The sequence below is a fragment of the Toxotes jaculatrix genome, chromosome 9 (genome assembly GCF_017976425.1).
Source record: "Toxotes jaculatrix isolate fToxJac2 chromosome 9, fToxJac2.pri, whole genome shotgun sequence".
NCBI classification, from domain to species: Eukaryota; Metazoa; Chordata; class Actinopteri; family Toxotidae; genus Toxotes; species Toxotes jaculatrix.
Genome location: NC_054402.1, coordinates 16,252,828 through 16,265,965, shown reverse-complemented (window position 1 = coordinate 16,265,965; position 13,138 = coordinate 16,252,828). Strand labels below are relative to the sequence as shown.

At 41.9% G+C, this 13,138-nt stretch overlaps 1 protein-coding gene across 1 annotated transcript in view; it reads right to left on the bottom strand.

Annotated features, from left to right (window-relative positions):
* The window catches only part of pid1 (phosphotyrosine interaction domain containing 1), a 29,595-nt gene that overhangs the window by 8,016 nt on the left and 8,441 nt on the right, over window positions 1–13,138 (bottom strand). Inside the window, exon 2 of the mRNA XM_041047199.1 lies at window positions 10,421–10,567. Coding sequence (XP_040903133.1) covers window positions 10,421–10,567 — 147 coding nt within the window. The remainder of the gene's footprint in view (window positions 1–10,420; window positions 10,568–13,138) is intronic.

The following is a 13,138-nucleotide window of genomic DNA, read 5'->3' as shown; positions in this document are numbered from 1 at the left end:
TTTGATACTTCCTTCTACAAATTCCATCCTTTCTTAAAAATAAGGTTCAGGCTTGAAACTACAAGCTCTGATAGAATAATACTGAACATCATTACAGCCTGAGATGCACATTGTCTGAGTCTTATGCGGGCTAAAATTAGCTGGACAGAGATCTGGATGATCAACCTAAAAATTAAAAGCACAAATTTTTATCTAACATCTGACACCAGCTGAATCCCTGAATTAAATATGAGACCTTAAAGCAACAGCATGAGGTGGTTCTGTGCACAATGTGTCTGGAAGCAAACTGCAGAGGTGGACCTGAGACAAGTTAGTGGGTGACTTTTAACAGCTAGAGTGTGTGTGTCTTTGTGAGAGTGTGCATCAGGAGAGTTTCCAAAGGTACAAATCACGGGTTATGATTGGAACAATGAAGAGACACACTGACTCAAATGATCGTAAAATTCATGGAGACGGAGGAGAGACATGAATCAGGTTGGACTCCCTGACGGAGCAGAAACGAGCTGCTTTCAGAATCTCCAAGCCAAACCATAAACGCCTGCATGAGGACTCTGTCAGTGTTTGTGCAGTGCATGAAGCAAACTACTTTAGCTTTCTACGCATCAAGCTCAGGGCAAAATTGATACGTCAGTCTGTCTGTCCTAGACCAGTGCACATCTGCTGTCCTGTGCTCTGGCAGCCTGCTCACCAGTCGTCTTTGCGCTGGCGAAGTCAGGCAGGCAGCTTAAATCATTCCAGAGATCTACAGAGTCCTCCCCTTTGTTTCAACTTTCCATGTGTTTCTCCTCTGTCTCCTCCACTCCGAAACTCTGTTGTCTCTTCTTCCTTCCACTCTCGCTTCTCTTTTTCACCCGTTTCTTCCCTGAACTCCCATCATCTGTCCCCCATTTCATCTCTCCTCTATCCTCACATCCCCTCTATTGTTCTGCACTCCCTTCTCTGGCTAATTGTTAACAGTTCTATACCGTCAAGCTAAAAATATTGATTCCATGTGAAGTAATACAGAGACAGAAATAAAGATCAGTTTCAGGAACGAAGGCCTTGGGGCTGCAGAAAAGGAATGCTACAAAGCAAACACTGACAGAAAAACAGACAGACAGCAGACGTGCAGGCTGAGGGAAGAAAGAGAAAAAAAAAATCAGGGTTTGGGAAACTATATTGATGTCAAAATGAAATTTAAAGTATCTGCTGGATTGCTGCACCAGAAAAGAAACTATATGTGTTTGTATACCTGCTTCATAGGAGAGAGATAAAAACAATGAAGTGCAGTGAGAGTGTTTGTGAGTGTGAGGGGGGAGGAGTGTGGTTAAACATTTGCATGTGTGGTGAGACATGTGGCCACCATTACTGACTCTTGGTTTATGGAGGTTATTGTCCTTTTCTATTCTTTCTCTCTCCTATGTAGAAAGACTCCTGACGAACTGCGAGACCTGCAAGCAACAGGTCAAAAGACATTCCAGAGACAGCTGAAGTCATCAGTAAGCTAGAAGTTAAAAGAATAGTTTACATTTTGGGAAATATGCTTATTCACTTCTTTGCCCAGTGTTAGATGCGAAGATTGTTACCATTCTCACATCTGTACGCTAGATATGAAGCTACAGCCAGCAGCTGGTTAGCTTAGCTTAGCCTGGAGAATGGCAGACAGGGGCAAACTGCTGGCCTGGCTATGTCCAAAGGTAAAAAAAAAAAGTTATCTACCTATCAGAGCTACTAAAGCTCAGTGATTAATACTTTATATCTTGTTAATTAGTTGACCCTGCCTAGGGGCCCATTGTGAGTCTCCCCTCTCACATTCACATCACACATATGCAGACGCGCATTAATCAGTATGCACAATCCTCCATGTGGTACCAAGATAAACTTAACTGGTCAGAAGAAGAAAGAAACGAAGAAGAAAGAACGTACATGTACAACGAGGTCCAAAAGTCTGAAACCACTTTGCCATTTACTTGAATGGGAAAGTGGTCCCAGACGTTTGGACTCTGCGGTATATATGTATGTGTGCGTATACAGGTCCATCTGTGCTAAGAGTAAAGTACAGTAATCATCAGGGAGGTTGTGCAAATGCTGGCTTATCAACTTTATCTGCATGTTTACAAAACTGCACAAGATTCTTCAGCTATTACTCATTAAAAACATACAGTATATTATAGTACATGCATGCCACCACAGTGACTCTGCCACTGCTACATGAAAGCAACAATCCTGTCTGAGTTTAAAAATGAATAAGAAAAACAGATTTTAACATTTAACACTTTTTGATGAATCACTGGATGCAAACCCAGCAATGCTTGAAAAACCACAATTATGGAGCAACAAAGGAGAAACAGACAGACATGCAGAGAGAAATTTATTGTTGTAAACAGATGGGGAGAAAAGACAAAGAAGCTGACAGAAAGTAACTGAATGCAAAGAAAGACAGGAGAAATTGAGGGATACACAGAGGGAGACAGGAAAAACATCCGCAGCCCAGCAAGCGAGCCGGTGGGAAGGAAGACAGTAACATCCTGGTCCACTCACGCACAACACACTGTCTGTGTGTGTCTGTTTCGGTCAGTGTGAGTTTGTATCTACGTGTAAGCACCCAGGCATGCATGTGTGTATGAGAGGAGCAGAGCGAAGGCAGCTGCTGCTGCTGGGGCCACAGCTGGTTCGGCTATCAGCAGAAGAAGAGGAGGAGGAGGTATGGGAAAAGGAGGAGGAGTAGGAAGGGGAAGAGAGACTTAGAGGAATCAATGAGGAGATACCTGTCCCAAAGGAGAAGCTTTGGGAACATGGAGACAGAAGAAGAAAGGGGCTGAGATGACAGGAAGAGGGGCTGAGAGCAGAACAAGGAGGCAGTTGTTGAGGAAAGCAGTTTGGTCCTGTTGGATCAGGTCTGGGAACTGGCTGTGATGTGAAGATACAAACAGTCAGCAACACTTGTGGAACTTGTCGTTTCAGCATTATTCACTTTCCCAGACACTGGTCCAAGGATAAACAGGTGCCGCAGACAAAAAACCCATCCAAATTTTTGTATTCTTTTCCTAATGGCATGAGATGAGAATGTGAAAATACAGGCATCTCATCTCATGCCAAATTTATTTTTGTTCAAACCTCACAGCTGACTATTTGGAATCATATTCGGTTTGTATGGCAGTGGTGATTTGATGTTGGCTGCCCAAAGTAAGGAAAATACCCGTTATAATAAGTGTTCAAAAGGAAGCTTGTAACTGTCAAAAAAACTGACCTTTCAGGTAAATTAGAAAAGATGGCGACAACAGGAGTATTGACATATTTTATATGTCTGCTAACGTTAGTGAGAATAAACTGCAGTATCACCAAAAACATATTTTAGGTACAGTATAGCATTAGTGAGAAAGTGAGTTTGACACAGTAATCTTAACATAAAATTTTCTAATGTAGTTAAAATGTCAAAAAAAAAATGGTAGTAAGTGGACCTTTAGTTAAGATTATTTTGTCATACTGCAAGGTATTTTTTTTTTTTTTTTAGGTAAATTAGAAATGTCAATAATAGGAAAGAAAAACAAATACTGACTATACATCGTTGTAATTTATATATTGGGCTCCAGTATCGATCAGGTTATAATCAGTACCTTGATGCTGGGACAAACACAGTTACAGAGTCACATACAGAAATGATACAGCATGTTATAAAGGTAAAACACCCCCCCCCCCCACCCCCGACTGTCGGAGACGAAGGTTACCCTGGAGTTCTCCCTCAGTAGGCCCCTGCGTCTGTTGGATCCCCCAACATAACTGGAAATCCACTGCTTGGGAACGCAGCATTCCTGAGGAGGTTGTTAACATTCCTCTAAACTTATTGAATCAGCAGAGTACAGCTGGCTCCGCTTGCCACGGCATGCAAAGATGGATGAGTTTTTTTTTTTTTTTTTTTTTGTAAAAAATGCTGTGTGTATTTGCTTGCTTGTGTTGTGTAGTCAGAAGAAGGTGCTGCTGTGTGTATATGTGTGTGTCAGTGCAAAACAGAGCCTGAGTGTTTCAATGTAAGTCAAGACAGGAGCACCTCAGTGTATATGAAAGAAGCTTTCACATTCACAGCCCCTGCCATACAGCCTACTATAGGGTAAAATTCTCCATGCTCCAATGACGGTAATAAAACTTGTCTAAGTTTTTCACTCTAGTGACACTGGAGCCAGTTACTTTTTCACTTCCTGGCCACAAAATACGGTCTCACCCACACACATTTGCAATGCAAATGCAAAACGGTATTTTGTGAACGTTTTTTCCATTTACAAACACGTGCTATTTTCTGTAACTGTAACTGTTCTGTACATGAGCCTCACACTGGGTGCATCAGGACCAGCCTACAGAGCACGCTGTGGTTCATCTAGTCCAGATTTTTGGACAAAGAGTGATTTGTACAATGCTACACAAATGTTATAGGCGGCAGAGTGTACTTTACATACGCCCAGCAGAGATATTTATCAGGTCATCATGATTCAAGTCACAACATGGTTAGCGGAGCATTTTGGTGGAAATGGTACGATTTTAATTTGCATACAGTATGTAAGAAAAATGGTTGCACCCTGGAGTGAAAATGAAGTTTCCTTTAAACAAAACAAGTGGTTCAGCCACACCCTTTAACCCAGGTTGATTTGTTTTCATGTCAATTTAAGTCCCTGACCGGAACTGATTATGGTGACTGTAACCTGTAATCAAATATCACAATATTTTTTACCTACTTGAAACTGATATGTAACAAAATGAGAAATTTATCAGTATAAGGGATATAATAACAGGTACAAGCTCTGACACCAACATTGAGGTTAATCATATGCAAGTAACCAAAATCCTAGATTATATTTAGTCTCTTATCATCCATCCATGCAAGGTCAGGGGGCAGCTGATGCATATCCCAGCTGACACTGGGCCAAAGGCAGTGTACACCATATAAATATTACAGTATATGAAGGTATAGGTCTTATATTAACAGAAAGTTTGTTTTTCCAACTGTCAGCTTAAAAACAGTCAAAGTGAGTGAGACAAAGAAAAAGATGACAACTAAATTTTTGGTCTGACTATCCAGACTTTTATCTGAGAGGAGCCAAACAGCCGGGGTCAATCAGTGGATCTGTCCTGAACTGCAGCCCAGTCTGGCTCCCCACCGGTGAGCAGCAGTGCCAGGAGAGACAACACACTAGTTAACCTGAACCAGAATCCATTCAGAGCACCTCTCTGCTCCAGTTTCTTGCACACAAACAAATAAAAAAAAAACATGCAGTGCAATACTTTAAGTGATGCTTACAACACATAAAAATGACCAACATAAACAGTGCACTGTCCAAATTCTGTTTGATCATCCCGTCATGCTTCCAGAAGATCGGCTAAGCCCTACTTAAGATCACGGGTAGCAATGACTACTCCAAATATGGTGACTGCAATAAAACTATAGACATAGAAAGGTACTGTGCAAGTTCTTTAGTTGTCGTAGTTCTCCAGCCATCTGCCCTTTTATCCATCTGCACCCCTAGAAAGATGCACACAAATATTCTGCAACCATAACCAAACTCCAACAGTAAACTGGCACTGTACTTTACACACTCTGTGAGGAGCATCGTCCTGCTGACTGTGGTCAAAGGTAGAATCCACCTCTACACAGAAACGTGCCTGCTTGCTCCCATTAGCTGAGAGATTCGGCTGCAAAATCACTGTCACTGTTAATACTGGGAGGTAAGACACAGCCCAGGAATGTTTGCACATTATGGCAGAAGACAAAGCAAGCTAATGTCCGAAAACACAAATACAGACATACACATTCATACATTCAGCAGGGAACTGGCAACCCTGGAGGTTGCTAATCATCTAAATGTCATCACTGTGCGTTCTGTTCTCTGTTCACTGGAGGAGAAGTGACGGTACATCGGCACGCTGACTGACATCAGCATAACAATTACAGAGAGACAAAAAGCCTCTCTGCCTGACAGATAAGATGAAGACATCGTAGGACCAGTCTGCCCTGGGCTGCTGGTGTGAATAACGTCAGTGTAGGAGACACACACTATCACTGGTTTGGTTTAAATAAACATAAGTGAGATTTTGCCGAGCAGAAGGAGACGAAACAGTGATAACTTGGGCTGCAATTGAAAATAGGCCCCATTTCACAGCAGACATTTTGACTTGTCATAGCAGGAAAAGCACACGTTACTGATAATGTTAACAATGGCTCTGTTTTCTTCAAGTGTCCCCATTAAATAAACAGTTTGACATTTTGGGAAATACACTCATTTCCTTTCCGAGAGTTAGATGAGAAGACTGTTGCCGCTCTCATACCTGCACGCTAAACATAGCCAGCACATGAAGCTGGTTAGCTTCGCTTATAAGAAAAGAGGTTACTGCTCCCGCCGAAGAAATAGTGTAGTTAATAAGCCCTGAGAAAGTTTAACTTCTCGTTTCTACACTTTGGTTTTTGTACAGATTAAACAAACAAAATATAACGTGCTAATTATTGAGATTTAGCGGTGTTGTCGGGAGATTTTGTTACCTTTGGACAGAGCGAGGCTAGCTGTTTCCCCCCTGTTTCCAGTGTTTGTGCTAAGCTAACTGGGTGCAGCCGTATATTTCCCAGACAGGATATGAGTGTGGTAACAATCTTCTCATCTTATTCTGGGCATGACAGTGAAAATACATATTTCCCAAAACGACTTCAGAGCACACAACATAAGACAAAGAAAAGCAGCCAATTTTCACAACTGAGAAGCTGGACCTAGAAAATACTTGGCATATTTCCTTAAAGAATGAAAAAGATTGATTAGAGAGCAATAAATAATCCAAATATTGTTGACCAGCTAATTGATTCATTGTTGCAGCTCCAGTATTAACAACTTCAACATAAATGTGATCTTTTAGCAGCACTTTGGTGGAGGAGTTTTCACTCTGCATCCACAGTAACACTTCTACAGTCTACACACTGTCTCACCACTGGGCTGTTACAAATGAAAGGCAGACCTGAACCACATACTTGTGTGCACATTTACCATAAGCAAGTCATACAAGCATAGCCAAGGGGCAGAATGGAAAAGTACACCTTTATAAAGCCTAAACTGACTGGTTAGTGTTCTGGCCTGAAAACACAGAGAGAGAAACACAGAGAGTTAAAGGTGAATACCAACTCTAACCAAACTGCATATTCCTTAGGGTGAATGTCTTGATAACTCTCTTTTTTGCTCTTTGAAAATAGGGAACAGATTAAATTCAAACACAACAAAGTCATGAGTAGGGAGCAGAGATGTATTTTGAGCGGCCTCCAAAGAAATTTCACCATTGTTGTGGAGTATGACTGTGGATCTGGCATGGCTGCAAAGTGCATTGAACTCGTTTTCTCAATGGACGTGAAGTGGACTGCTTTGACAGCAGCAGGCCAGGCAGGGCAATGAGAGGTGGCCTTTCATCCTTGCTAGCTGTTAGCTTTGGCAGGGGCACAGCAGCCCTCTGCCAGCCTCCCTGCCTGGCTGTAAACTGGGAGAGCACACCTGGGGGAGGGGTGGAGAGAGAGAGAGCGGAGTGAAGGAGAGAAGGGTGGGAAATGAAAGAGAGGGAATATAAAACAGTCCATGAGGATAATAAATTGTATCATATTGTATTGTAGCATGTAAAAGCCAAGCAGGAAGGAGGGCAGGGATTGCAAAAAAGATCACTGTTTCCTTGGTTTTCTCCCTTGAAAAGAACATAATGTCTCTTTGAGGTCTGACAGTGGAAGCAGAGGTGCTGAAGCAGGTGGGCAGACAGATATGCAGACAGGCAGGTAGTGACTCAGACAGGAAGTTACACAAGCCAATGCACAGGCCAACAGATGCAGGCGGAGAGGCAGACAGACTTGCAAATAAGGAGTTCGCAGACAGATGAGGGAAATACATTTTTTTTTTCGTGCTTGGTATTCTGCAGAATAGCTGTAGTGGTATCCATGGCAACATGGCTTTGGCATTCTCGGCAGCGCTGGAAAGATCAGCGGGTACAGACAGAGAAGCGGGCAGCGAGTGGACGCTGGTATTCACACTAGACAGAGAGGGATACCAAGTCCAGCTACGCGCAGCGCTCACCTAGGCGATATATCAATATTTATGTCCTATCACAGCAGCGATCGCCAGTTGGATGATACGAGAGGCTGCGGTGTGTCACTGTTACCCTGATTCCCACAGAAAAACTATGCATCATTACACTGCAGAGCAGTGATAAACATCTCGTCAGATCTGGACACTTCTTAATGCCATCTGACAATCAAAGCATTTTCCAAGGTCTAAGTTTAGGTTTGACATGCCAAAAAAAAAAAACATTGCCAGTGCCAATTAAGTATGACACACTGAAGCCTGGGATGCTGATGAGTCAGAAACCCGTGACACATTACCTCACTGAGTTTAGTATGGAGTAAAAAGTCTTAAAGACACAGAGAAACACAAACTACATTATCCATGCTCTTGTGTTTCTGTGTTGTGTCACATTACACGTAAGAGTATTTATAGGCAAATACTTAAAGGTCACTAAACCCCTGTTTGACACTACAGTGTTTGATGATGCATCCTGTATTTGGGGGAATATACACACATTTATCCAATCAAATGTAATTTGGAGTGACCAGCTAACCCCCAGCCATCATAAATAACCACATCAGCTTGCTACAACAACCCATATCTGTTAGCTAATGTAGCTAAAAGAGCAATATCATGGGTTTGTAAGTGTGCGTGTTATTTGGAGCAACTTGTTGTGGTCTACTTCTCCCATGTAACAACACAGATGGCTGGAGCATCTTCAAGCTAAAGATGCTGCCATTTCACTTTCAGCACAAACTGTTACGCTGCTGTGCCAACACTTAACACCTGTACATCCACTGCAGTCAGTCATCTTCAGCCTTTGTTTGTATTATGGAGAAGTATCATAAAGAGGAAGGTTGTTGGTTTTATTTCCAGTCAGGACACTGAATGTTGACCAGTTTCCATGGAGACCCAAAATTTGAAGTGAAACTGGACTGTAAGAAACTGGGCATTAACAAGAGGACAAAGTCTTGCTCGATTGGATCGGAACTGGCAGGATAACAGCTGTCTTTAAGATACATGGAGACGAGCAAGAAGCACAGTGTAACAGGTAAAAGGATTTATAGTAAATAATGCATCAGCTAACAATGTCACATCATCAAGAAAGTTTTTTTTTAAACAAAATAGATATATGTCAGCTCTCATCACAGACCTCTCATCATCTTAACTTACTCCATGAATTCTTTAATACCTCAGCCTTATTTCCACTTTTATGAGTCATGTTGTTATGTAAGATTTTATAATTCCTACAACAAAGCTCAGTGCGCGCCAAAAGGGGGTACAGGGCAATTTTTGCCACTTTTACTTGTTTATGAATCAATGAAAACCCTGCAGATTAACATGTTTTTTTTGCCATGTCTGCGTGTGTGTATCTCTAGACCAAACTTCTCTGCTCTGCCAGTAACAGCCGTCTTCCAGACTTTCACTTCATGTTCACATTTGAACTTCAGGAGCTTTTGGGAAGTGCTGATGAGGACTCAGCACTTTTGGCCTCTTAGCTGCCTCTGGAATGTTTTTTTTTTCAAGACATATATGCATAAATGCATAAAAATATATCTACAGTATATGTCTCTATGTGTTTCTATTAGCTCTTCTGTACAGGGGTCCAAGAAACACAGACAAATATCAACAGCAAACGTGGAGACTGTGTGTTCCATGTGTGTGTTTCTTGGCAATAAGTTCAAGAGGGAATTACGTTTTTACTCCACATTTTAAAGGCAATTGCCAGATATGAAATGTTTGTTTTAGTAAAGTTGGAAAATCTTCAACTCCTTATCCGACATGCTTGTAAACGGTACAGCACGGGTGACCAAACACAACATTTAAAATACAAAAACTAAATCCTCATACCTACACAGCCGCTTGAAGCTACCTCACATGTGCCCACAGTCATCTCACTTTATTTGTTATGCTTACAATGCTGTGGTACAAGGCAGGCAAATACACAAAGACGCACTCAGTTACTTGGTTGGAAGTGTTATGTGTAATAACAGAGCGTGGCTGCTATTTTAATCTGTAGCCATGTTTGTTTTCTGTTTTGAGGACAGAGAGGAGAGAATAGGCTGCGAGTCCAGCAGCTCATTGGATCAAACCCTACATCTGACACTTAGCGGAGCCAGGGAGAGGAGGAAAACAAACACACCCGTGCCAGAGCACACACACATACACGTGTGGCCACATACACACATTTAATATTGATTATTCAAAGATGTGATTCAGATGCAAAAACTTCAAAAAGTGCGTTGGGGGTGGTGCACACGGAAATGAATTTAACTCGTGTGTCCAAAAAGAAAAGGAAAAACAGTTGGATTATGATTCTATTAATGCTATTATGGTTGGATTTAGGGATTATTAGGCTCATGTGATCCTACCTTGTATCCAGCATGGGTCCTGTTCTTTGCGAGCGGTGTGGTGGAGCACAGCTCAATGGCCTCAGGCTCATGAAAGATCACCGTGGGCAACGGTTCCTTCCTCAGCGTCAGCACATTTAGCTTGGTCTTCAGCATGGTCTGAAAGTGCTGATGGAGAAAGAGAGAAGCACATTATGCTTTAGGCAAACTTACAATCAGTACCAGACAAGTGCATACTTGGGTCAACATTTGTAGTTTCCCTGTCAACACTGCTGGAAGCTCAAAAAATTGCAATCCTGACAACACAGGATTTTTTGTGTTTTTGTCATTGTCAACAGCATAATAAAGTGTAAGTCCAGAAATATACGATAAGATTTATAGCCTACTACAGCAGGAAATAAAGAAAAATGCTACTTGGTGCTACATCAAACTTTAATGAGGTTCAAAGTGTTAAAATTCTGACAAAAAAGGCATCATGATATTATTTTTTATTTATTTATTTTTTAATGCATATCAAAAAGAAAGCAGTGCAAAATTTAAGGCACATGTATTCCAATTTTATCCACAAACACACACACACATACACAACTGGAAAACTGGAGATGAAGACTGAAAGTGAGATGGTGCGAGAGGTTTATTCTGCAGAAAGTGGAATGTGAGGGGCAGAAGACGGGAGCACTGCCTTTCGCTGCCTCCGTCAAAACAAGAGTAGAGAGCTGCCTGCTCTCATACTACAGTCCACGGCCAGTGTTTCCTGAAGCGAAGCAGAGCCACATGGCCAATCTGGCCCCTGTGCTTTCCACCCTGTGGAATTTCTGGGCTTCCTCGAAACAGTCAAAGACAAAACTGAGCAGCTAATGAGATCAGGACTTTCGTAACTAAGGCAGAAAAGGCCGCCCTATGGCACGCCTGCGGGGCTGGGTGTCTGCAGTCTAACCTCTGTTATTTAACGTTGTCTAGCTCTGGCAATCTATCAGCTTAATCCTGAAGAAGCAATTCTTGTACAACATTTGAGAGGTCCACCTGCAGGTGTTTTGAATCTACTACTATTGCTATTTGTTACTTGTGTGTTTCTTTGCAGCTTCTCTGTCATGCTGCTAGAGTGGTTAAAAACCAGCAACAGAAAAGGGGCAGAGACAGATCACACTGGCACCCCCCCTACAGAAATAATGAGCCAGAAGATCACAGTGGTCCTGAACCACGTCTACACTCCCTGGACCTGTTCATCTTAGAGGCAACAAACTAAATATATCTCAAAATCATAGCTATTTTGTTACAGTTGTGGAAGGAAGGAAAGATGTTTTTTTCACACAATACTGTTGTAAAGATCTGCTGTAATATAGCATAATACACAAAAAAGAATCCTTGTGATTATGTGTGTTCCTGTACAGATTACTTTTACAAATGCTCCCATTCACATTTTCCCTTTTCTCTTTGGTGCTTCAAAATTGTGTTCCATGTTGGACCTGCACAATGTCCATTTTTTACGCAACAGATGGTCCACATTTTCAGGCGATGAAAACATTCAATCCTGCCAACACAGGCTATCATCAGTCTTCACTGTTCTGTTGGTTTGGTAAAGCCAAGTAGACCATCCTCAATCAATTTCAAGAAACAGGTTTGGTGTCCAGTTTCTAAATTCCACCAGCACCACTACATCAAATGTTAGGTGCATATATTACACATATTCAATTCTACATATGTTAGAGTATTCTAATGTATTTCCAAACATTTCCTTCCAAACACCTGTCATTTGTCTGGAAAATAATAGTATTTTTACTACATTATATTACCATTATCCTGTTAATCATAATACCGCGAGCTGCTCTTGAAAATGTTATCATCGTCGGCTTAAAGCAAATAAAATTTGGGGGTTGGCAAGCGTTGATAAAATGTTCAGAAATAATGTATGTACAAATGACACCAAAGGCCAATTTAGTGCCACTCAACTACCAGGCCTGATACTATGACTCTGTGCCCTACAGTGCAACCTGTAGGAGCAGAAACAAGACCACTGGGATCCTAGGTAGGCACACTCACCGTAACGGACCTTCATGTGGAGAAAAGAATAATAAAGAGGTGGAGGGGAGCAAAGACAAAGATAAGGCGAGAAAAGAAACACGGAGCAGATGAAGGAGAAAAGGAGAAAACGCTAGATGAAGTTGTGAAAGTAAAGCCACATGTGTGTAAACGCTCGCTGACCTCCGCGTCAGCACTTTACAGCTTCCTGACAGCGGCTCACATTCCTGTGGTTGGCCCCAGTACGGAGAGTGGTGGGGGGGCTGTGGTGGGCTCCCCAACTCCTCCGCCCCCCACCAGGAGCAAAAAGCCTGAGCTGAGGGCCGCTTGTGGAGTAAAGCTGGAATTCTATTCATAATATTTTCTCTGAATTTTAATGTTTTTTTTATTTCTCAATTCCCAACAGTGTCCTCATCAAGTTACTGCTGTTATTGATTCTATTTCGGACCAGAACTTGGATCCAAGCAGGTTTTCTGTCTCCTCCGTCAGGCCACTGTGGGTTAGACTGGTTTAAAGCTGGTTACAAGACAAAGGTCCTGTCTACACTTAAGATCTAAATGCTAAACAATGGCTGCTGTCACAAGAAAACCTATAATCTCTAAGTAATGGTCCTCTTAAGGATTATGAAAAACAGCCTTGTTTTAAGGCTCCATATGTACGAAAACCTCTATGTCAACTATTTATCTGATTGGCACACTCAAGTGAATTTTGATGTCAGAC